Below are 22,146 nucleotides of genomic sequence, written 5' to 3' on the forward strand. Positions count from 1 at the left end.
GAACTATTTAAAACCAATCTTAAAATTGAATGTATAAAATACTAAAAGATATTTAAAAATTAAAAATCTTTTATGAAAGAGGGAGAAAATTAGGCCAGGCCCGCCTGGTGAAATAATAAGGTCTTTAAAGCGCGGCGGAAGGTGCGCAGATCCGGGATCCTCCGTATCTCTGGGGGGAGCTCGTTCCAGATCGTAGGTGCCCCCACAGAGAAGGCTCTCCCCCTGGGGGCCGCCAGTCGACATTGTTTGGCCAACGGCACCCGGAGGAGCCCCTCTCTATGGGAGCGTACCGGCCAGTGGGAGGCTCTTGGTGGTAGTAGGTGGTCCCGCAAGTACCCAGGTCCTAAGCCATGGAGCGCTTTAAAGGTGGTAACCAGAACCTTGAAGCGCACCCGGAAGACCACCGGGAGCCAGTGCAGCTCGCACAGGAGAGGTGTTACATGGGAACGCCATGTCACTCCCATTACCACCCGCGCGGCCGCACTCTGCGCCAGTTGAAGCCTCCGGGTGCTCCTCAAGGGGAGCCCCATGTAGGAAGCATTGCAATTTGCATCCTTTTTAGAGGGTCGTTGAAGCACTTGGAGGTTTGTGTGCGTCCTCAGGCTCAACTGAGTTAGTGCTCCTGGTTACTGTAATCTGCAATTTTTTCCTCCAGAAATCCATTCCTAATTCCACACCATTCCAAGGGTGTTCATCCCAAATTGTATACTTAAAAGTCTGTAGAGATTCTCAGTCATCCAAGTCATGGTTTGGGACAACCATGACTTGGATGACTGAGAATCTCTACAGATTTTTAGCTATACAGGTTGTCCTTGGCTTACGACTTCCACTGAGCCCCAAATTTCTGTTGTTCAGCAAGGGAAGCCGTTCAGGGAGTTTTGCTCCTTTTTGCCACCGTTGTTAAGCGAATTGCTGCAGTTGTTAAATGAATCACCTGGTCATTAAGTGAATCCGGCTTCCCCCATTGGCCTTGCTTTGTCAGAAGCCAGCCAGGAAGGTTATACTGTAAGTGGTGATCGCAAGACCTTAATACACCACAAGAGCCTTGGTAGTACAGTGGTCTAAAGCACCCTGTTATTAAGACCAGCTGCCTGCAATTACTGCAGGTTCGAATCTCGCCAAGGCTCAAGGTCGACTCAGCCTTCCATCCTTTCTAAGGTAGGTAAATTGAGGACCCAGTTTGTGGGGGCAATAAGCTGACTTTGTATAAAATATACAAAAGTATGAAGGCTATTGCTTAGCGCATTGTAAGCCGCCCTGAGTCTCCGGAGAAGGGCGGCATATAAATCAAATTAAAAAAAAACAACTGTTATAAATACAAGTTGGCTGCCAAGCTCTCCAATTTTGATCAAGTGGCTGTGGGGATGCTACAACGGTCTTATGTGTGAAACCCGGTCACTAAAAAAATGGTTGTAAGTCAAGGACGACCCGTGAAGGGCTAGGGTGTGCAGAGGAAGAGGAAATTGGATCTTCAAGCTCTGTGCAACAGGTCCTTTGGAGAACATCCAAAATAAGCAAAGCAACCATTTGGTGCAACACTATGGCAGTGGTAAAATGTAAAATTTGTTACTACCGTTTCTGTGGGCGTGGCTTGGGGGGGGGTAATGTGACTGGGTGGGCGTGGCCAACTTTTCTTTTTTTTTTTTTTACTTTTAAAAGCCTCTGACGATCCCAGCTAAGCCGCGCAATCATCAGAGGCTTTTTTTTTTTTTTTACTTTTAAAAGCATTTTTTCGGCCGAAGAGGTTGTAGAAAAAAATGCTTTTAAAAAAAAAAGCCTCTGATGATCGCGCGGCTCAGCTGGACATGGGCTGGGGGGGACAGGAATTTTTGCTACCGGTTCTCCGAACCACCCGCCGTCATTGCTACCGGATCGAACCAGGAGCATTTCACCCTTGGTGTACACCCTCCTTTCATTGGAGAGAAAGTCTGGCCCAACTTTGCTGTTAGAAATCAATTAAGGCTTGGCTTTTCTGGACTACATTGGAAATAGGTGAATGTTGTACAGTTTGGACAGATGTCGCACCAGCTGATGATTTAGTATTGAATGATCAACGTATAAGGAGGTTGCCTTATCCTTGACTGAGAATGTAAATTTAAATGCAGTTTAACATACCCTGTTTCCCCTAAAATAAGACTCAACCAGAAAATAAGCCCTAGTATGATTTTTCAGGATGCTCGTAATATAAGCCCTACCCCAAAAATAAGCCCCAGTTCAGATCATCAGCCAGATGGACGCATTTAGTACCGTATTTTCCCAAAAGTAAGACCTAACTGGAAAATAAACCCTAATGCGTTTTTTGGAGCAAAAATTAATATAAGACCCAGTCTTATTTTGGAGGAAACACGGTAGTAACTTGAATGAAGAAACGTAAGCCTCTCAAGATGGGTTTTGGTGAGAATGGCATGGAAACCAGGTTCAAACAATAACAATTAGGAAAGCTCTCAGATTGAGGGAGCCTACTAGGTATCTTAAACTTGGCAGAGACTTACCGTATTTTTCGGACTTTAAGACGCACTGGAGTATAAGATGCACCAAGATTTCTAAGAGGAAAACAAGGAAAAAAAATAGTTTTTGGCCTTTGCACGTCCGTTTTTTGCCCTCCCCAGCCCCCAGGAGCACTCTGCAGGCCTCCCAAACCCTCTGCGCATCCTGTTTTTTGCAGAAAACAGGCCCATTTTTGGCAAAAACGGGATGCGCGGGGCAGGGTTTCAGAAGGCCAAAAATGGCTGTATTTTTTTAAAAAAAAATAGATTTATATGCCGCCCTTCTCCGGAGACTCAGGGCGGCTTACAATGCATTAAGCAATAGCCTTCATACTTTTGTATATTTTATACAAAGTCAGCTTATTGCCCCCACAAACTGGGTCCTCATTTCACCTACCTTAGAAAGGATGGAAGGCTGAGTCAACCTTGAGCCTGGGGAGATTCGAACATGCAATAATTGCAGACAGCTGAATGTTAATAACAGGCTTTTAGTCTGTTGAGCTATCCAGTGTGCGCCAACATTTCCACCCTCTTTTGGGGAGGGGGAAGTGTGTTTTATACTCCAAAAAGTACGGTAAGTCACCTATTTTGCTTCTTATTTGTATCCCTTTCCAACTGGAGCTGCATGCCCTCAGATTGTCCCCACCATTTGGGCTAGGTGAACAAACCGTCTTATTTAATGCGGTGTGTAGAGAACACAATCTAACGATCATCAAGAGCATATTAGCTAGCAGAGACATAAAACAGTTCGTAGACTACCGAGGGGTGGACAGGAAGACCTTGGACATCCTCCATTTGGTCTTAATAGACTCTGATGGCCAGCTTGTGGATGGTATATCTTCGAGGAAAGGTCATGCCCCATAATAGGCAAGTCATGGGTGTCGCTTAGGACCATCATAAGATGCATCTACGTATTAGTTATGCTCCAGAGAACAGGCTGCTCTCTGTTTGGCACAGTAAATCTGCTGGCCGGGAAGACCATTCGTCTTGTTTGTTCCGGAGGAAATTTAAACAGGACCCAACAGTGTCCTTAAGATGTAGGTCAACGAAGTTGCTTTCATCCTTTCGGCTCTTCCATGCCCTCGAAACAAGGAGGAGGGGAGACAAGAAGGAAGAGAGGGAGGTGTTCAGCTGATGGCGCTGAGAAATGCTTCCTTAGAAGCAGAAAAATGGAGACATCTTCAGGTCCGTGGGACCAGTGCTGGCTGAACTTCAGCATCTCCACCTAACAAGGATGCAAGGAGGAATGAGGCTGCCTGTTGGGATAGGAAAACTAGGACACGGGGCAGTTCTCTGATTTCCCTACCATGTTTCCCCGAAAATAAGACCCTGTCTTATATTTTTTTGCACCCCGAAATAAGTGCTTGGCCTTATTTTTGGGGAGGTCTTAATAATTTGGGGCATGTGGAGCAAGATGAGGCTCCTCTTGCCGTCTTATCTGATTTCCAGCTCTGTCACCCTAACCCTAACCAGAGGAAATGGCGGGGAATGGCTGCACATGCATTTAAATACTTTCGGGGAGGGCTTATTTTTGGGGGGGGACCCTTATTTTCAGGGGGGGCTTATTTTAGCACATGCACTCAAAAGCCTGATTGGGCTTATTATCAGGGGATGTCTTATTTTCGGGGAAACAGGGTAGTAGGCGATCTCTGGTCCTTCACATGCTACTGAGTTACACTCCCCATACCTATAGAACAGGGGTATCAAACTCGATGTCATTGAGGACCGCATCAGGGTTGTGTTTGACCTCAGGGGACCAGGGTGGCCAAAACCCAAAAAGGATTTGAAAGAAGTTTGGGACATCGGCACTATTTAATGATATAAAATATCTTTAGAAGTTAAATTGGAGTTTTCATACGTTCATCTGCCTCAAAATGTTGGCTAGCTCTACCATTAACTTGCCCCGATGGGGATTCAGTTGCAAAAAAATGGGACTCTCAAGGGCCACAAGCAACCTGGAGTTTAGGATGCCCATCCTTTGATAACCTCAGCAACGGTTCCCTAGCAACCTCTCTGGTCTCCTAGCAACAGGTATGCCGAGACAAACGGCCTCTTATCCTGAATCTTCTACGGGTTCTGTCAGTAGTGATTGAATGGATTGTGCAAATGAGTTAGTTGATGTCATCAATATTGATGCTGGGCCTTGTTTTTCTTTTTAATTCTAAATAATTGTATCTTGTCGGCATACAAGAAACAAAACACAAGGAAAACAAAGCTATCCAACCCAAAATAAGGGGGGGGGGGAATCAAGAATATAATAAAGCCGATTTTTTTAATTATTTCATGGAACTATCACCAGCAACATATAGCTCCTGGTAATTTATTTTCATGAAACACCCATTGAAAACAGCACACTATTAAAAGCAACACCGTCCGAAGCAAGAATCAAAAACACAGGTAGTCCTCCACTTACGACAGTTCATTTAGTGACCGTTCAAAGTTACAACAGCACTGAAAAAAAGCGCCTTAACGACCGTTTTTCACACTGACAGCCATTGCATCATCCCCCACGGTCAAAATTCAGCCGCTTGGCAACTGGTTCATAGTTATGACGGTCCTAGGGTCCTGCGATCCCCTTTTGCGACAAGCCAAGTCAACGGGGAAGCCAGATTCACTTAACAACCCCATTACTCACTTAACAAACACAACGATTCACACTTAACAAACTGTGGCAAGGAAAGTCGTAAAACTCACTTAACAAACGTTTCACTTAGGAACATAAGATTTTGGGCTCAATTTATTTATTTATTATTTATTTATTACACGTATTTATATGCCGCCATTCTCCCGAAGGACTCAGGGCGGCGAACACAAGTTAAGAAACAAGTGCAATAAAATCATAATTTAATCCAAATAATTAATTAGTAGTAAATAATAAAGCCCGGAATCAGTCTCAGCCTATTTGTTTGAAAAGCCAAGTCTTCAAGTCCCGACGGAAGGAGCGGAGATCAGGAGCCGTCCGGAGCTCAGTAAGTAATTCATTCCAGAGGGTGGGAGCGCCCACAGAGAACGCCCTACCCCTGGGCACAGCAAGGGGACATTGGCTCGCCGTCAGAACCCTGAGGAGAGCGGCCCTATGTGAGCGAACAGGACGGTGAGAGGCAGGCAGGAGAAGGTCATGCAAATATCCCGGACCTAAGTCATGAAGGGCCTTATAGGTGAGGACTAGCACCTTGAAGCGGACCCGGAGAACCACTGGTAACCAGTGCAGCTCACGCAGGAGGGGTGTTATATGGGAGTAACGAGGGGCTTCCATAACAACCCGTGCAGCTGCATTCTGGATCAGCTGGAGTCTCCGGGTGCATCTCAGGGGCAGGCCCATGTAGAGGGAATTGCAGTAATCCAAGTGGGAAGTAACCAGGGCATGAGTGACTGTGCGAAGGTCATCTCGGTCCAGGAAAGGGCGCAACTGGCGCACCAGGCGAACCTGTGCGAAGGCCCCCCAGGTCACGGCCGTTAGATGATCTTCTAGGGATAGCCGAGCATCCAGGAGGATACCCAAGTTGCGAGCCCTATCAATTGTGATCGTGACTTGAGGACTACCTGTATTAAATCAGGAAGACTTAAGCCAAAGTCAGGAGGGCCAACCCAACCATTGAGTTATTCTACTTCCAAAGGTCCTACAGAAGAACCCTGTTTCAACCATTTTTTTGCAAAGATGCCAGAATTGGCACCGACTAAACTATTAAGGGACACGGTGGCTCATTAGCTAAGACGCTGAGCTTGTCAATCAAAAAGTCGGCAGTTCAGCGGTTCGAATCCCTAATGCCACGTTCCTTGTCCCAGTTTCTGCCAACCTAGCAGTTCGAAAGCAGGTAAAAAAATGCAAGTAGAAAAATAGGGACCACCTTTGGTGGGAAGGGAACAGCGTTTCCGTGCGCCTTTGGCGTTGAATCATGCCGGCCACATGACCACGGAGACGTCTTCGGACATCGCTGGCTCTCCGGCTTTGAAAAGGAGATGAGCACCGCGTCCTAGAGTGGGGAACAACTAGCACATATGTGCAAGGGGAACCTTTACCTTTACTTTTTAAACCTATGGTAGATGAGTCTCCTAGATTGGAAGAGTTCTCCTAATCTCCTGCTACACAGTTCATTTTTGTAAATATGTCATTACACCTCTGTAGAGATTCTCAATCTCCCAGGTCATGGTTGTCCCAAAGGTGCTTCCCCCAGACCCCAAAAGACAACTGGAGTTTCTTCAGGGGTTTTTTTTTTCTTTGAAAACATTTCACTTCTCATCCAAGAACCTTCTTCAGTTCAGCTGATTGAAAACCAAAAAAACCCGCTGTTTTGCCTGCCTCTTCTGCCGGGAACCTCTCCTCCAGATCTGAGTGTTCTCAAAACGTGCTTGGATTCAGCCGCGGAATTCTCAACATCAAGCTGATGTTGAGAAGGAGAACCGAAGTTCCATAATAACTCCTTGTCTCTCGAACCCGTCACGGAGAGATTGCCCTCCCACTCTCTGTCTTGGCTGATCGGTGGTGGAAAGTGTCGTGTGCGGCTGTAATTTACATCAAAGGACTGCCATGCCTTGCAAAACATTTTTTTTTTTTAAAAAAAGAGAGAGATGAGAGACAGACATTATTTAATAAGATGTTGAGAGATAAGTGGGTAGCCGGGAGTGGGGGAAGGATGTCAACCAAAGCTGTGAAAGGAAGATGGTGCAGTAGAAGAAATAGGAGGAGGAGGAGGAGGAGGAGGAGGAGGAGGAGGAGGAGGAGGAGGAGGAGGAGGAGGAGGAGGAGGAGGAGGAGGAGGAGGAGGAGGAGGACTGAGGGGTCCTAGGTGCTCTCTGAGCTTGGTTGTTTTCCTGCAGATGTTTTATTTATTTATTTATTTATTTATTAGTTCGATTTATATGCCACCCTTCTCCGGAGACTCAGGGCGGCTTACAATGCGTTAAGCAATAGCCTTCATACTTTTGTATATACCTGCTTAGTAGGGCTTTCGGGCCCCCCCTAAGCGGTGTTCTTTTTTATACAAATTCAGCTTATTGCCCCCACAATCCGGGTCCTCAATTTATCTACCTCAAAAGGATGGAAGGCTGAGTCAACCCTGAGCCTGGTGAGATTTGAACTTGCAGTAATTGCAGGCAGCTGGCAGCTAAGTGCTACTTAACAGCACTTTAGTCTGCTGCGCCACCAAGGCTCTTTTTGTGACCCAACTAGGGAACATCAACAGTGCTAGAAGGGAGTTAGGTTTGCGGGGGAGAGGGGGGGGCAAGAGGAGTTCTAAACCCGTACTTAAAAGCAATTCCCAATTGGGCTAAAACCAATTGTTCTAATTAAGGGAAGAAATCTGCCAAGTAGGATTTGCGTTATTCTGTGTAGCATATCGCACATTTTTTAAAAAAAGAAAAAAAAAAGAAAAGGAAAAGAGTGTTTGATTATCAAGTATCGCTAGCAGCTTTTTGGCTCCAGTCCAGATTGAAGATAGTTTTAATCACATTTTGTTCTTTCTGCTTTTCCTGGAAATCTCTCGGCTCTGCTGTGGATTTTATGCTTCCAGCTTCTTCTTTTCTTTTTCTTTTTCTTTTTTTCTTGTTAGTTCTTTTCATGTTGCTTAATGTCGTTCTCAAAATGCTTCCAGTTTTATTTTATTTTGATTTTATTTTTTTTAAAGCTGCTGCCATTGGCTCAATCTGAGAAATGAAAAGTTTAGAAAAACACAGATTTCGTTTAATTTGTTCCGCTGGGACGTCTTGTTTATCGAGCTCTCGGTAGGAATGTGTAAACTTTGCAAAGGGGTTTAGAACTGAGGAACGGCTGAACGTCTCTTCCCTGCTTATTTTCTGGGTTCTTCTCGGAAATCCAGAATCTCCTGATTCGTTGCATGCAGTGTATTTCAACCTTGGCTACTTTAGAATCGAATCAAATCGAATCGAACAGAACAGAACAGAACAGAACAGAACAGAACAGAACAGAACAGAATTCTTTATTGGCCAAGTGTGATTGGACGCACAAGGTATTTGTCTTTGGTGTATAAGCTCTCAGTGTACATAAAAAGAAAAGAGACATTCGTCAAGAATCATAAGGTGCAACACTTAATGATGGTCATAGGGTATAAATAAGCAATCAAATCATATTAGGAAACAATATAAATTGTAAGGATACAAGCAATAAGATTACAGTCATACAGTTATAAGTGGAAGGAGATTGGTGATGGGAATGATGAGAAGATTAATAGTAGTGCAGACTTAGTAAATAGTTTGACAGTGTTGAGGGAATTATTTGTTTAGCAGAGTGATGGCATTCAGGAAAAAACTGTCCTTGTGTCTAGTTGTTCTGGTGTGCAGTGCTCTATGGCCTCGTTTTGAGGGGAGGAGTTGAAACAGTTTATGTCCAGGATGCGAGGGGTCTGTAAATATTTTCAGAGCCCTCTTTTTGACTCGTGCAGTATACAGGTCCTCCATGGAAGGCAGGTTGGTAGCAATAGTTTTTTCTGCAGTTCTAATTATCCTCTGAAATCTGTTTCTGTCTTGTTGGGTTGCAGAGCCAAACCAGACAGTTATGGAGGTGCAGATGACAGACTCAATAATCCCTCTGTAGAACTGGATCAGCATCTCCTTGGGCAGTTTGAGCTTCCTGAGTTGGAAGCTTTACTTTACCATACTTTAAGATGTATGGAGCTCAACTCCAGAATTCAAAAACGGTGGGAGAGAGAGTCTAAAAGGGACTAACTATATGAATGGTGGTTAGATTCATTCTGGGAAAGGGGGTTGCATCATTGAGTTCTGTTTCTGTCCAGAAGATGGAAGGGACTTTGAAGGCGATCCAGCTCATCTTTCCACTCAGTAAAAAAAAATCCATCCATGGAAAGGGCTTTGAAGACCATCTAACTTCTCTTTTGACTCATAGTAAGAAATCCATCCACCCATCCATGTTATCCATTCATCCATCCATCCATCCATGTCTATATGTATCTGTCCATCCGTCCATCCATCCATCCACCCATCCATCTATCCACCTCTATCTCCTATATGTATCTATCCATCCATCCATCTATCCATCCATCCACCTCTGTCTCCTATATGTATCTATCTGTCCATCCATCCATCCATCCATCCATCCACCTCTGTCTCCTGTATGTACTGTATCTATCTGTCCATCCATCCATCCATTCACCTCTATCTCTATATGTCCATCCATCCATCTCTGTGTCTCTATCTCTGTCATCTCTATATGATATCTGTCCATCCATCCATCCATCCATCTCTGTCTCTGTCATCTCTATCTCTATATGGTATCTGTCCATCCATTCATCTCTGGGTCTCTGTCATCTCTATATGGTATCTGTCCATCTATCCATCCATCCACCCACCCATCTCTGTGTCTCTGTCATCTCTATATGATATCTGTCCATCCATCCCATCCCATCCATCCATCTCTGTGTCTCTATCTCTGTCATCTCTATCTCTATCTGCTTTTTTCCCCTCTAGTAAACTTGTTAAATGTTATATGGATTCTCCGAGCAAACTGAAGCAGAAAAAAAAAACCCCATCAAGATCAGACCTGGGAAAAACAAAAAAAGATTCTCTTAGCCAGGCTCGTGTTGGTCTTGAAATGCACCGTCGGATGTTGAGCATTGAGAGCTTTTCATGTGGAAAGATCGCTAAGTAAATTCCTTAAACGTCTCTTCGTCCTCTCAAAGACTGCGAGCCAACCATGCGGCAAACAAGGGCTTTGCGAGCCTCTCTGTGCGTGTAGGTGTGTGTCTATACTGAAAATGCCAAATGGACATGCAAATTCTGACTTCAGGGGACACATGAAGTCACAATAGTGCGAGGCCAAGAGTGACGGGCCTGGGTAGTCTAGTGAAGAGAAGAGAAGGACCAGGGGAGACATGATAGCAGTCTTCCAATATTTGAGGGGCTGCCACTGAGAGGAGCAGGTGGTTGTGACCTAGGCCCATGTAGTTATTTCCAGACACAATCAGTCCTAAACAAACATATTTTATTAGAACAGTTACTTCATTCTCATCTTAGTCCAAATTAATTCCAAAACAAGTCCTTCAGAAAAAGTCCTTCAGCCTTATCACAAACCTTTGTCTTCTTTGGCACCCTGCCAAAGGCTTTTCTTGGCAAAGCCCCACAAAGTTCAGAAACAAGAGACACGAACAATAAACAAATGTAACAACGTTGCTTTCCTACAAAGAGCCCAAGAGCTTTTGCTGCTCTTTTAAGCCTTCTGGGAGGGACCAATCATCTTCTGGCCTTACTCCTGAGTCGTCCTTTTTGCTTTAGCTTTTTGCTTTAGCTGCTCTTGCCTTCTGGCAGCTCTGCACATGCGGGCACTAGGAACAGGCTCCTCCTGTTCTTCTGCCTCTCTGCTGTCCGCCTCTGGAAGCTCCAGAGTCCGTGCATCGCTCCCAGATGGCCCTGGCCCCATCTCTGCCTTGGATGCAGAGCCCTCATCCAGGCCTTTCCCAGACTCCAGGACTGGCACATGGTCCTCCCCAGCCTCCTCACTGTCCAACTTCGCTGCCAGCTCTGCAGGCTGTGGGTGGACCACAACCAGGTGTAATAGAGTCTTGAGTTCGGTTTATGTGGATTTGAGGAAGTTTCATTACCTGATTAGGTAACATCATGGGTGCATTGTTGATGTTACTTGGTTGGCTTGGATTGAGCCATGAAACATCTGCAAAAAAGGAACCAAGCTCAGAGACCACCAAGGACTTCACTGTTCTCCTCTTTCACCTCCCCTTCGTCCCCTTTTCCTTCCTCCACTCTGCAAACCCGACACCCTTCTAGCACTGATAATGTTACCTAGTTGGGTCGTGAAACATCTCCAAGAAAACAACCAAGCTCAGAGAGCACCGAGGATCCCACAGTTCAACCAGTGGTGGGATCCTACCGATTTAACAACCGGGTCGGTGATCGAGCGCTTTGCGCACGTGTACACGATTGAACGAAAAATCACCTTCTGTGTTAGTGCTAGGGCAGGGGTCTGCAACCTTAAACACTCAAAGAGCCATTTGGACCCGTTTCCCACAGAAAAGAAAACACCAGGAGTCACAAAACCTGGGTGGGCGTGGCCAACTCGACATCACTCACTCCCATCTAGTCACATGACACACACTCCCAGCCACGCTTACTCAGGTTTTGTTGGTGTTTTCTGTGGGAAACTGCAACTTGCTGTCTGCCCCGAGACACTGGCTCGGTCTGGCTGCGGCCAATGCCGCTGCTGTTGCCACCTCCATAGCCTGCCCGTTGTTCTCACAGCGCCTTGCGCAGCACAGTTAAATTTAGCGTGCTTCACAATGGGGGAGACGATGTCCCGTCCTCTTCCTGGAGCCCATTACGATGCAGAGCATCAGCCGCAGCCGGGCTGGGCCAGTGTCTCGAGGCAGAGAGCAAGTCGCGCATCTCCCCGAGTGACTGAGGTATGCGCAGCACCAATAAGGGCCGGAAGAAGCGCCTGTGAAATATGGCAATTACAAGGGTGCTTCGCTTCCGCTCTGGAATATGGAGCAAGTCTCCATCCCCCGCCGTCGCCCTTACCTTCCCAGGCCAGGCGAGGAGTGACTGGGAGAGGAGGACGAGGGGCATGGCCAGGCAGTGGTGGGTTCAGCGGAGAGGGAGCCACGACAGGGAGACAAAAGAGCCGCATGTGGCTCCGGAGCCACAGGTTGCAGACACCCGTGCTAGGGAATTAAAACAGCTGAGGCATGGCAATCCGCTCTGCCATGCTAATCAGCTGCGAAGATATAGGTAAGTAAAGCACAGGGGCGGGTGGGCAGGCCCAGCTGATCGTCGGAGCTACCGGTTCGCCCGAAGTGGTCCGAACCGGTAGAATCTCAACCCTGAGCTACAAATATTTCTTGTCTAAAGAATTTTATATATATATATATATATATAAAGCAGGTTACTTCTCCAAACCTTTCCACCGCCCCAATTTAGTATTTTGCAATCTCCTTCCTGGCAAGGCATCTTTCTGCATATACATGAGCTCCCTTTTAGCAGGAAAGACATTATAGCTTTTTCGCTGTTGTTTTTTCTCCCTTTGCAAGGTTGATGAAGACAGGGCAAAGGCAAACTTGATTTGAAATTCTAAGAAGGTAGCACAAACAGTGGGTGGAGAAGGGGAGAGAGGGGGAGGCTTCTGACATCTTAAAGGGTAACAGATTTATACGGCATAAAATTTCAGAGATGTGACAGTAAATCCGCTCCTGGTAATGAGCTCCAAGAATTTGCTTTGTGCGCGGAGTTTAAAACAACCTTAAAGTCTGCTTTTTTCCCCTCCTCCCGTCTTCCAAGTGCTCAGAAGGAACTGGAAGAATTTCACACATGGGTTTCTTTCACACATGATGTGTCTTTCACACATGGGTCTCTCAACTTTGCAAAAAAAGGCCAGGGGCCGATTAGACAGAGGCTAATCATGTCTGAAAATAATAATGTTTCGTGTCTGAAAATAATAAAGCTGTCCTAATGGACATGGTGGCTCAGTGGCTAAGACACTAAGATCGACCTTTTGTTGATCAAAAGGTTGGCAGTTCAGCAGTTCAAATCCCTATGCACCGCGTAATGGGGTGAGCTCCCGTTCCTTGTCCCAGCTTCTGCCAACCTAGCAGTTTGAAAGCATGTAAAAAATGCAAGTAGAAAAATAGGGACCACATTTGGTGGGAAGGTAACAGCCTTCCGTGAGCCTTTGGCGTTGAGTCATGCCGGCCACATGACCACGGAGACGTCTTCGGACAGCACTGGCTCTTCGGCTTTGAAACAGAGATGAGCACCGCCCCCTAGAGTTGGGAACGACTAGCACATATGTGTGAGGGGAACCTTTACCTTTACCTTAACGTATCTGAAATACGAAATTAATGTTGGCACGAAGAGGAAAAAAATAGAAAAAATGATATGCAAATTTGTTGGTCTAAATCCTGAATGAATTTCTCCCAGTTCATTCACGGGAATCCTTCATTTGACAAAAAGATGTGGTTTTTTAAAGATTGGATTGAATATTAAAATCAATATGATTTTAGCAGTCCCGTGAGAGTGTGAAGGTCTCCTAGGATGATCTTTATTTGCAGTTTGTAATTAGGCTAATGCAAGGATCTCCAAACTTGGTAACTTTTAAGACTTGTGGACTTCAACTCCCAGAATTCCTCAGCCAGCCATGGTTGGGGAATTCTGGGACTTGAAATTCACAAACTTACCAAGTTTGGAGACCCCTGGGCTAATGGATATAGGTAGTCCTCGACTTAACAGCCACAATTGAGAGACCTGGATTTCCATGGCTAAGCAAGGCGGTTGTTGAGTGAGTCACATCCAATTGACGACCTATTTTCCTATAATTGTTGAGTGAATCACTGCCTGAATTTTGATTACGTGACTGTGAGGATCCCACAACGGTTGTCACTGCGAAGAACAACCAAAAGTCACTTTTTTCCAGTGCCGTTATACCAGAGGTATCAAACTCCATTTCATTGAGGGCCGCATCAGGGTGTCAAATTTCGAGGTTGTCTCAAATAAATTGCATTTCACACAAAGTCTTTGAAGAAAAACTCCTATTTATTAAGCACGGCATTCTATCTATGACTCCATCGAAGCCAACACTGACTTCCAGCCCCAAAACCCTCCCTTTCCGTTCCCCGCTCCCCTGCACTCATTAGCCATCTTCCAAGTCATTCTACCCCTAATCTACTCCAGCTCAAAGGAATTTCCCCCCTCCCATCCCATCTCCTAGGGAATATTATCTCCAGGGAAAATAAGTAGGTAAAAAGTCAATCGTCCCTTTCCAGATGTCTTCGCTTCTCCTTCTTATGTCAGCACTAGAGTAAATGCAGCTTGAAGTGCTGATATCGGGCTGTGGTTGACCTCGGGGGAACGGGCAGGCGTGGCTGACTGGGTGGGTGTGGCCAACTGAGTGGGAATGGCCAGCTTGATGCCACTCCCCCAAACTGCTGGCATGTTCCCTCTTCGCATTGGGTAAACTGGGCCGAAGCAACACAAGCCGTCCCCTTACAGCCTGTCCAGGACAGCCCTGCGGCCCAGATCTGATCACATCGCGGTCCGGATGCGGCCCGCAGGCCTTGTGTTCAACACCCCTGCACTATACAGACGGTTGTAAGCCGAGGACTCCTTGTTATAGGCAAATCCACACCATCATTTCTTTTGATGCATTGGTGATGATGAGGGCAAATGTTGGTCTTTTTTAAAAAAAATATTCTTTCCCCCACCCCAAATGTTTCACAGGACGAACGACCAGCTTGTCGCATTCCTGTCCAGATACCGGAACATGAACTTCTTGAAATCCCACGGGAGGGACAACGCAAGGTAAATGGCACCTCTCTTCTGCATTTTGATGAGATAATTGAAAATAAGAGTGATGTTACTCTTCAGGTTTATGTGGTTCAGTTCCTGCCCACCATGCAAATGCGAATAGATAAATAGGTACCACTTCAGAGTGGTGTCATAGCCTAGAGACGGAGCTCTCACCTCACTATCAGGAGGCTGTGAGTTCGATCTTAGGTAGAGGCAGATATTTCTCTCTCTCTGGGCACACTGGGAATATATCTGCTGGGGGAAAAAAACCTCCGCACTGGTGACAGGAAGGGCATCCAGCCAGTAAACACTCAGCTCCATTCAGTTGCCCACATTCCACCTTGTAAGAGATTATAGGGTCATGAAATGAGGATGATGACTTCAGTGGGAAGGTAACAGCATTCCATGCGTATAGCCATGCTGACTACAAGTCCACAGAAATTGTCTTTGTTCAATACTGGCCAAGAAATGGGGATGAGCACCGTTCCCTAGAGTCGGACACAATTTTATCCTTATTCTTCAGGAAACTACACACACACACACACATACACACAAAGAAGTTGCGTTGTATTACCCAATCTTCTAGGAAGGGAATGCGAAAGGTTTTCAACAGAGATCTGATCTCTGGCCTCAATCTCTACCACCGATGTAAGAATAACAAGAAGATTCCACATCGCAACAGCAAATAAAAGTTTGGCCTCCGAAGCTATCCCTGCTTGCGACCACAACGATGGGGATGAATTAAATCTGCTGATTAATTTAGTGATAAGAGGCACTAATGCGCCATTTGGCCTCACTTCTTGCAGAATGATCGTTTGTGGCTTTAATAGATCTCTCCAGAATACATAAAGAGTTAATTACACCTGGGGATGTTGCTGAGATAGAAGCCTGCCCTGCCTTTCCGCAGTGATTTATGTATTATTCAGAATCACTTTTTCTTGCCTTTAAATGTTTGACCTAAAGGGGTTTGAACTCTTGGGTTGTTGTTTTTTTAAAAAAAAAGATTCATTGCAAGCAATAACAGAAACAGAGCCATTATAAGCAGAAGCGCCCACCAGGAGTTGTGAAACTCCAGATATTCACCCGTATCAGGAGGTGTCACGTCCTGCTATTTATTTTTTTTTGAAAGGGAAATGGATATGTGAAAGAAAAATGTGCCGAAGAAAAAGACAAACCAACACGCAAGCAAGCCGTCTTCTTTAACTAAAACGTGAAGTCTGCGCCAATAGGCAAAATGTATAATCCCATATAAGGGACGCGGTGGCTCAGTGGCTAAGACGCTGAGCTTGTCGATCGAAAGGTCGGCAGTTCGGCGGTTCAAATCCCTAAGAGCCACGTAATGGGGTGAGCTCCCGTGAGCTCCCGTAAGCCAGCTTGTCCCAGCTTCTGCCAACCTAGCAGTTCGAAAGCAGGTAAAAAATGCAAGGAGAAACATAGGGACCACCTTTGGTGGGAAGGAAACAGCGTTCCGTGCGCCTTTGGTGTTGAGTCATGCCGGCCACATGACCACGGAGACGTCTACGGACAGCACTGGCTCTTTGGCTTTGAAACGGAGATGAGCACCGCCCCCTAGAGTCGGGAACGACTAGCATAGATGTGCGAGAGGAACCTTTACCTTTATAATTCCATATAAGCAGGAATTTTTTTTTTTAATTTGATTTATATGCCGCCCTTCTCCGAAGACTCAGGGCGGCTTACAATGTGCAAGTTTTCATCAGACACAATTATCTCTGTCGCCTGGTATTTTTAGCCTTGTGTGGTCCTACCAGCATTCACATCGTCTCCAGGGTGTGTTTGTTGGCATTACACCTTCTCCCACCTTGGAAATGTCACCCTGCTTACCCGTGTCTTAGTGAATTGAGTACGGTGGTTCCTTGAGATGCATTTGGTGGTAGGCCTCGTGCTTATTTCAGCCTTTAGAAACGTATCTACTTTACAGAGAGTGTTCTGTATTACCCTGAGTTCCCTGGTATAAAAGCACCTGGTTTGCTCTATTTTTTTTTTATTATTATTATTATTATTTTAAATTTGATTTATATGCCGCCCTTCTCCGGAGACTCAGGGCGGCTTACAATGCGTTAAGCAACAGCCTTCATACTTTTGTATATTTATACAAAGTCAGCTTATTGCCCCCACAATCTGGGTCCTCATTTTACCTACCTTAGAAAGGATGGAAGGCTGAGTCAACCTTGAGCCTGGCGGGATTTGAACTTGTAGTAATTGCAGGCAGCTGATGTTAATAACAGTGCTTTAGTCTGCTGCGCCACCAGGGCTCCTGAAATTAATGAAACAATGAACCCCTCTATTGCTTGTACTTTGCACCCTGCCTTTCTTGGCTCTCTGAAAGTCTACACAATTTAACAAATGCGTTTTTTGAAGTTGCTGTTAAAAGAGGAAAAAAGGGATCTTGCTAAGAAAAATGGAACAGAATGCGTTGGCTGTCCTTTTGGAAAACAATTCAAGGTTGTATTGTGTTTCAAAATCTAAATTGTTCTTCTTGGAACACAGGAAAAGAGTCTTATGTAAGATCAGAAGCTCGTGTCTGGATCTGTCACAACAGCCATTCTCCAATTGAGTGTCCTCAGCTGGTTGGAGAATTCTGGGAGTTGAAGTCCCCACATCTGGAAGGGACTCAGATTCCGAAAAATTCACAGAAGAGCTGGTTTCAGCATCTTTGAACCCTCCCCCAACTTCTAGATATAATGGAATGTATTTATCATTTGACTCCTTTGAATGAATTCTGGGTTAGAATTGCAACGTTCTGCTTCAGCCATATATTAAGATACGGTTTTACTATGGTCTTTCCATGCCAGATGAAGCTTCTACCTTAGACCAGGAGTCTCCAACCTTGGCAACTTTAAGACTTGTGGACTTCAACTCCCAGAGTTCCTCAGCCAGCAAAGCTGGGAGTTGAAGTCCACAAGTCTTAAAGTTGCCAAGGTTGGAGACCCCTGCCTTAGACCACATCCTTGAATATCTAATCATGACCCATTTTGGCTAGCGCTGTCCACCCACTGTTAATGGGAAACATGTTGGTCATGAAAATCAACATGCCTTGATATGGACTTGATGTGAATTTGGGTATAGCTAATCTACTGAAAAGAAGGACTAGGGGAGACATGATAACAGTGTTCCAATATTTGAGGAGTTGCCACAAAAAGGTTCAACCTATTTTCCAAAACACCAGAAAGCAGGACAAGAAACAATGGATGGAAACTAATCAAAGAGAGAAGCAACCTAGAATTAAAGAGAAATTTCCTGACAGTGAGAACAATCAATCTGTGGAACAGCCTGCCTCCAGAAGTTGTGGGTGCATCATCAGTGGAGGCTTTAAGAAGAGACTGGACAACCACTTGTCAGAAACGGTATAGTGTCTCCTGCTCCAGCAGGGAGTTGGACTAGAAGACCTCCAAGTTCCCTTCCAACTGTGTTATTATGTTACCTGTTTTGTTATCTGGATATTCTCTGAAACCTAAATATAACTAGTATGCTAAATCATTGATAGCAGTTCTTCCAATATCTCAGGGGCTTCCACAAAGAAGAGGGAGTCAAGCTATTCTCCAAAGCACCTGAAGGCAGGACAAGAAGCAATGGGTGGAAACTCATCAAGGAGAGAAGCAACCTGGAACTAAGGAGAAATTTCCTGACAGTTAGAACAATTAATCAGTGGAACAACTTGCCTCCAGAAGCTGTGAATGCTCCAACACTGGAAGTTTTAAAGAAGAGGTTGGATAATCATTGGTCTGAAGTGGTGTAGGGTTTCCTGCCTAGGCAGGGGGTTGGACTAGAAGACCTCCCAAGGTCCCTTCCAACTCTGTTATTCTACTCTATTCTATTGTGTATTGACTAAAGTCTTCATTGGCTGAGCCAACCCAAAATGTTAAACCAAAATTACAATTTTACAAACTACACTAGTATGCAAACTGTAAAGTCATATTATAGTTCAATGAGATGTATGACTCCAACCTGGTTAGCTGGTTTTGAATCAGGTTGCCGTTTGCCAGTAATACCCCCTATCCGAATAGTAGAACTCTAAACTTGGCATCCATTTAGGATAAAACAACTTTTAATGGTTCAAGGGCCCTGATGTTGACTTGAGAAGTTATAAATATTCTGAATAAACACATGACACATCTGTTGTGAAAGGCATGACACCCTGAACCTGTTTTAAAATTCATTGCTCTGTGAAAAGAAGGGTGGTTGTGTTTACATCTGGAAATTTACAAATGATTCTCCACTGGAAACTTGTTGGTAGGTGGAAAATTAAAGCTAAATAAGAGATCTCTCCATGCTATTCTGGAATTTTATTTATTTTTCATAGTCGGTAGGGTTTTTTGGAAGCTGTATTTAAAGAGGACTTGCTTCCATCGGTAGAAAGTTAGCACCCACCCCTCTCCTAGAAGAAGTAGTGAAATAGTAGTAGTAGTAGAAGAAGTGAAATATTTTAGGAAATATTTCCTAAAATACTTTAGTGAAATATTTTAGGAAATATTTAAAAAGGCAGAATATTATATTTCCCCTAAAAGAGAAATAGAAATCTTAAGGAAGACAGAAACTCAGAGCCACAGTTCCCTGCCCTCAAGAAAATACTAAGCACAGGCCAGCTTTCAGAAATGCAGATTTGGTAATCCATTCAAGGCAAGATATTTTGAACAAAAGCAGAATGGAATGGGATGGAATGGAATGGAATGGAATGGAATGGAATGGAATGGAATGGAATGGAATGGAATGGAATAGAATAGAATAGAATAGAATAGAATAGAATAGAATAGAATAGAATAGAATAGAATACTTTATTGGCCAAGTGTGATTGGACTCACAATGAATTTGTCTTTGGTGCATATGCTCTCGGTGTACATAAAGAAAAAATAAAATATATTCGTCAAGAATCCTAAGATACAACACTTAGTGATAGTCATAGTATACTAATAAGCAATCAAATCATACTAGGAAACAATAAAAACTATATAAGTTATAAAGATACAAGTAACATGAATATAGCCATAAGTGGGAAGAGATAGATAGTACTAGTAAGGATAAGAAGAAGAATAGTAATATAGTCTTAGTAGTTAATTTGACAGTGTTGTGGGAATTAGTTGTTAAGCAGAGTGCTGGCATTCGGGGAAAAACTGTCCTTGTGTCTTGTTGTTCTGGTGTGCAGAGCCCCATAGCGTCGTTTTGAGGGTAGAAGTTGAAACAATTTATGTCCAGGTTGTGAGGTTAGAATGGTAGGATCAGCCCTCACTCAAGATCCAAACCAGGAAAGCCATTCAGACACAAGAGGAATAGCCCAACACCCCTTCAGAACACAAGCCTCTTCATTGCATCACCCAGCAGGCTTCAAACTTGATTCAAACTGACCCCACAGGACCACATGGGAGTCTGACTACAGCAACCAATAGAAATACATGCCCTTGCCACAGGAACAGGAAGCTCAAGGGCAAGGCCCAAGAGAGGGTATAAATAACCCTCACTCTCCACTCCATGTGTTCAGCTGCCCAGGACCTCAAAACACATGCGGTCCTGTCCATCTTTCCAAGCAGCCTCCATGTGTCTGATCTGTCCCCGTCCACACACACACACAAACACAGCCAACCGAGGGTTAAGAAAGTACTTGGCACGCACACAGGTCGTTATCTCAAACTTGGCAGCAATATAATCACCGTCTGCCAAGAGCTTTTACTGCAACAGATAACATAAAATTACATACGCATTGCAAATAGTCCAGCAAAACAATATCCCTTTTGGCAGCTTCAGACGTTCAAGTGACTAGCCAAAGTTCGTTTTTGTTCGTCATGGAGTTTTACCAGCCACCACCCTCTCTTATATAGTCTCTGGGGTGTGGTCCAGTGACTCAGTTCTAATCCCTAGCACGTCTCCTTAACTGCTGCAACCGTTTATCACGCCTTCGTTGGCGTGCATCCAGGAATGACGGCTCTCCTTCGCTCTCATCCGAGACACCTGGCTCCTGGCTAATCTCCTCTCCCTCGGCCGGCACCTGAGACAGTGCCAGAGGGGAGGGGCCTGGAGAGGGAGGCCTGGCTGACTCCTCTTCCTCATGTTCGGAGCTTTCTTCCTCCGATGAGATAGGCTCAGAGGGTGGGGCCACAGCAGTTTCCAGTGTCTTCCTCCCACAGATGGACATTTCTTCCAACACACGCTAAGTAATGATGACTAATTTTTGAACAAGCCAATCGGCTCCATTCTGAAGCAGAAGTTTCCATTCCTTCATCCTAGGCCGGGAGCAGAAATCTGGGTATTGAGGTCTAGTCGTCGTCTTTTTCTTCTTTTTTTTTTTTTTTTTTAAGAAAATCAGAGAGTTCGGAAAGCCACAGTAAAACAGCACATTTTGTAGCCCTGGCACAATTTTGCTGGGTGGATCCGGTGACTCGGCAAACATATGTTAAAAGGAACAGTGTCAAGTCATTTGTTTAGGAAAGGCTCCCATCGCATCTGTTCGTTGTTAAGGAGAGCGAAGAAGAGGATAGGAAGCCGTCACTCAGTCTTTGCAACGCGGTCGCTTAGACGTCATTGCAACAAATTCTATTGATGAATGTCAGAAGATGAATATTTTAATTGCTGGTGGTCAGAGCTGAGACAGTAATTTCTTTGTTCCTTTTGCTAGAAGGGCTTACTGCAGATTGAATTGCTTACTGCAGATCTCTTTCTTCTTCAGCTTTTTTTTTAAAAAAATTCTTTTTCAGATTTTTTTTCCAAGTTGCAATCAGAGTAAAGGTAAAGGTTCCCGTCGCACATATGTGCTAGTCGTTCCTGACTCTAGGGGGCGGTGCTCATCTCCGTTTCAAAGCCAAAGAGCCAGCGCTGTCCGAAGACGTCTCTGTGGTCATGTGGCCGGCATGACTCAACGCCAAAGGCGCACGGAACGCTGTTACCTTCCCACCAAAGGTGGTCCCTAGTTTTCTACTTGCATTTTTTACCTGCTTTCGAACTGCTAGGTTGGCAGAAGCTGGAACAAGTAACGGGAGCTCATTCCATTATGGTGCGCTAGGGATTCAAACCTCTGAACTGCCAATCTTCTGATCAACAAGCTCAGCGTCTTAGCCACCGAGCCCCCGCATCCCCTTTTTGCAATCAGAAGTCATTGGCTATCTGGGTGAAGTTCATTCACCATGATTGGACACCAAGCAAACCTTCTGAAATGGCTCCACTCTTTTTGTGGCTCTCTTAAAGCAAGCATCAGATAAGAAGATCCTTCCTTTCACATCACTGAACTGTTTCTCTAAATTGTGTGTGAATCCACAATGCCATGTATTTTTAAACACTTCTTACCCTAAAACTTTGCTAAAGCTTTTAATTTTAAGAACGAGAACATTCGGTGAATCTGTGAACCTTTCTTTCTTTTGGGCTACAGAAATGTCCTATTTCTCTCAAATAACGC

At 44.8% G+C, this 22,146-nt stretch overlaps 1 protein-coding gene across 1 annotated transcript in view; it reads left to right on the forward strand.

The window, feature by feature from the left end:
* Positions 1–22,146, forward strand: part of XYLT1 (xylosyltransferase 1) — a 168,227-nt gene that overhangs the window by 121,621 nt on the left and 24,460 nt on the right. Inside the window, 1 exon segment of the mRNA XM_070955338.1 lies at positions 14,679–14,759. Coding sequence (XP_070811439.1) covers positions 14,679–14,759 — 81 coding nt within the window.

This window comes from Pituophis catenifer, unplaced genomic scaffold (assembly GCF_029215685.1).
Source record: "Pituophis catenifer annectens isolate HBS135680 unplaced genomic scaffold, rPitCat1.0.hap2 SCAF_16, whole genome shotgun sequence".
Classification (NCBI taxonomy): domain Eukaryota; kingdom Metazoa; phylum Chordata; class Lepidosauria; order Squamata; family Colubridae; genus Pituophis; species Pituophis catenifer.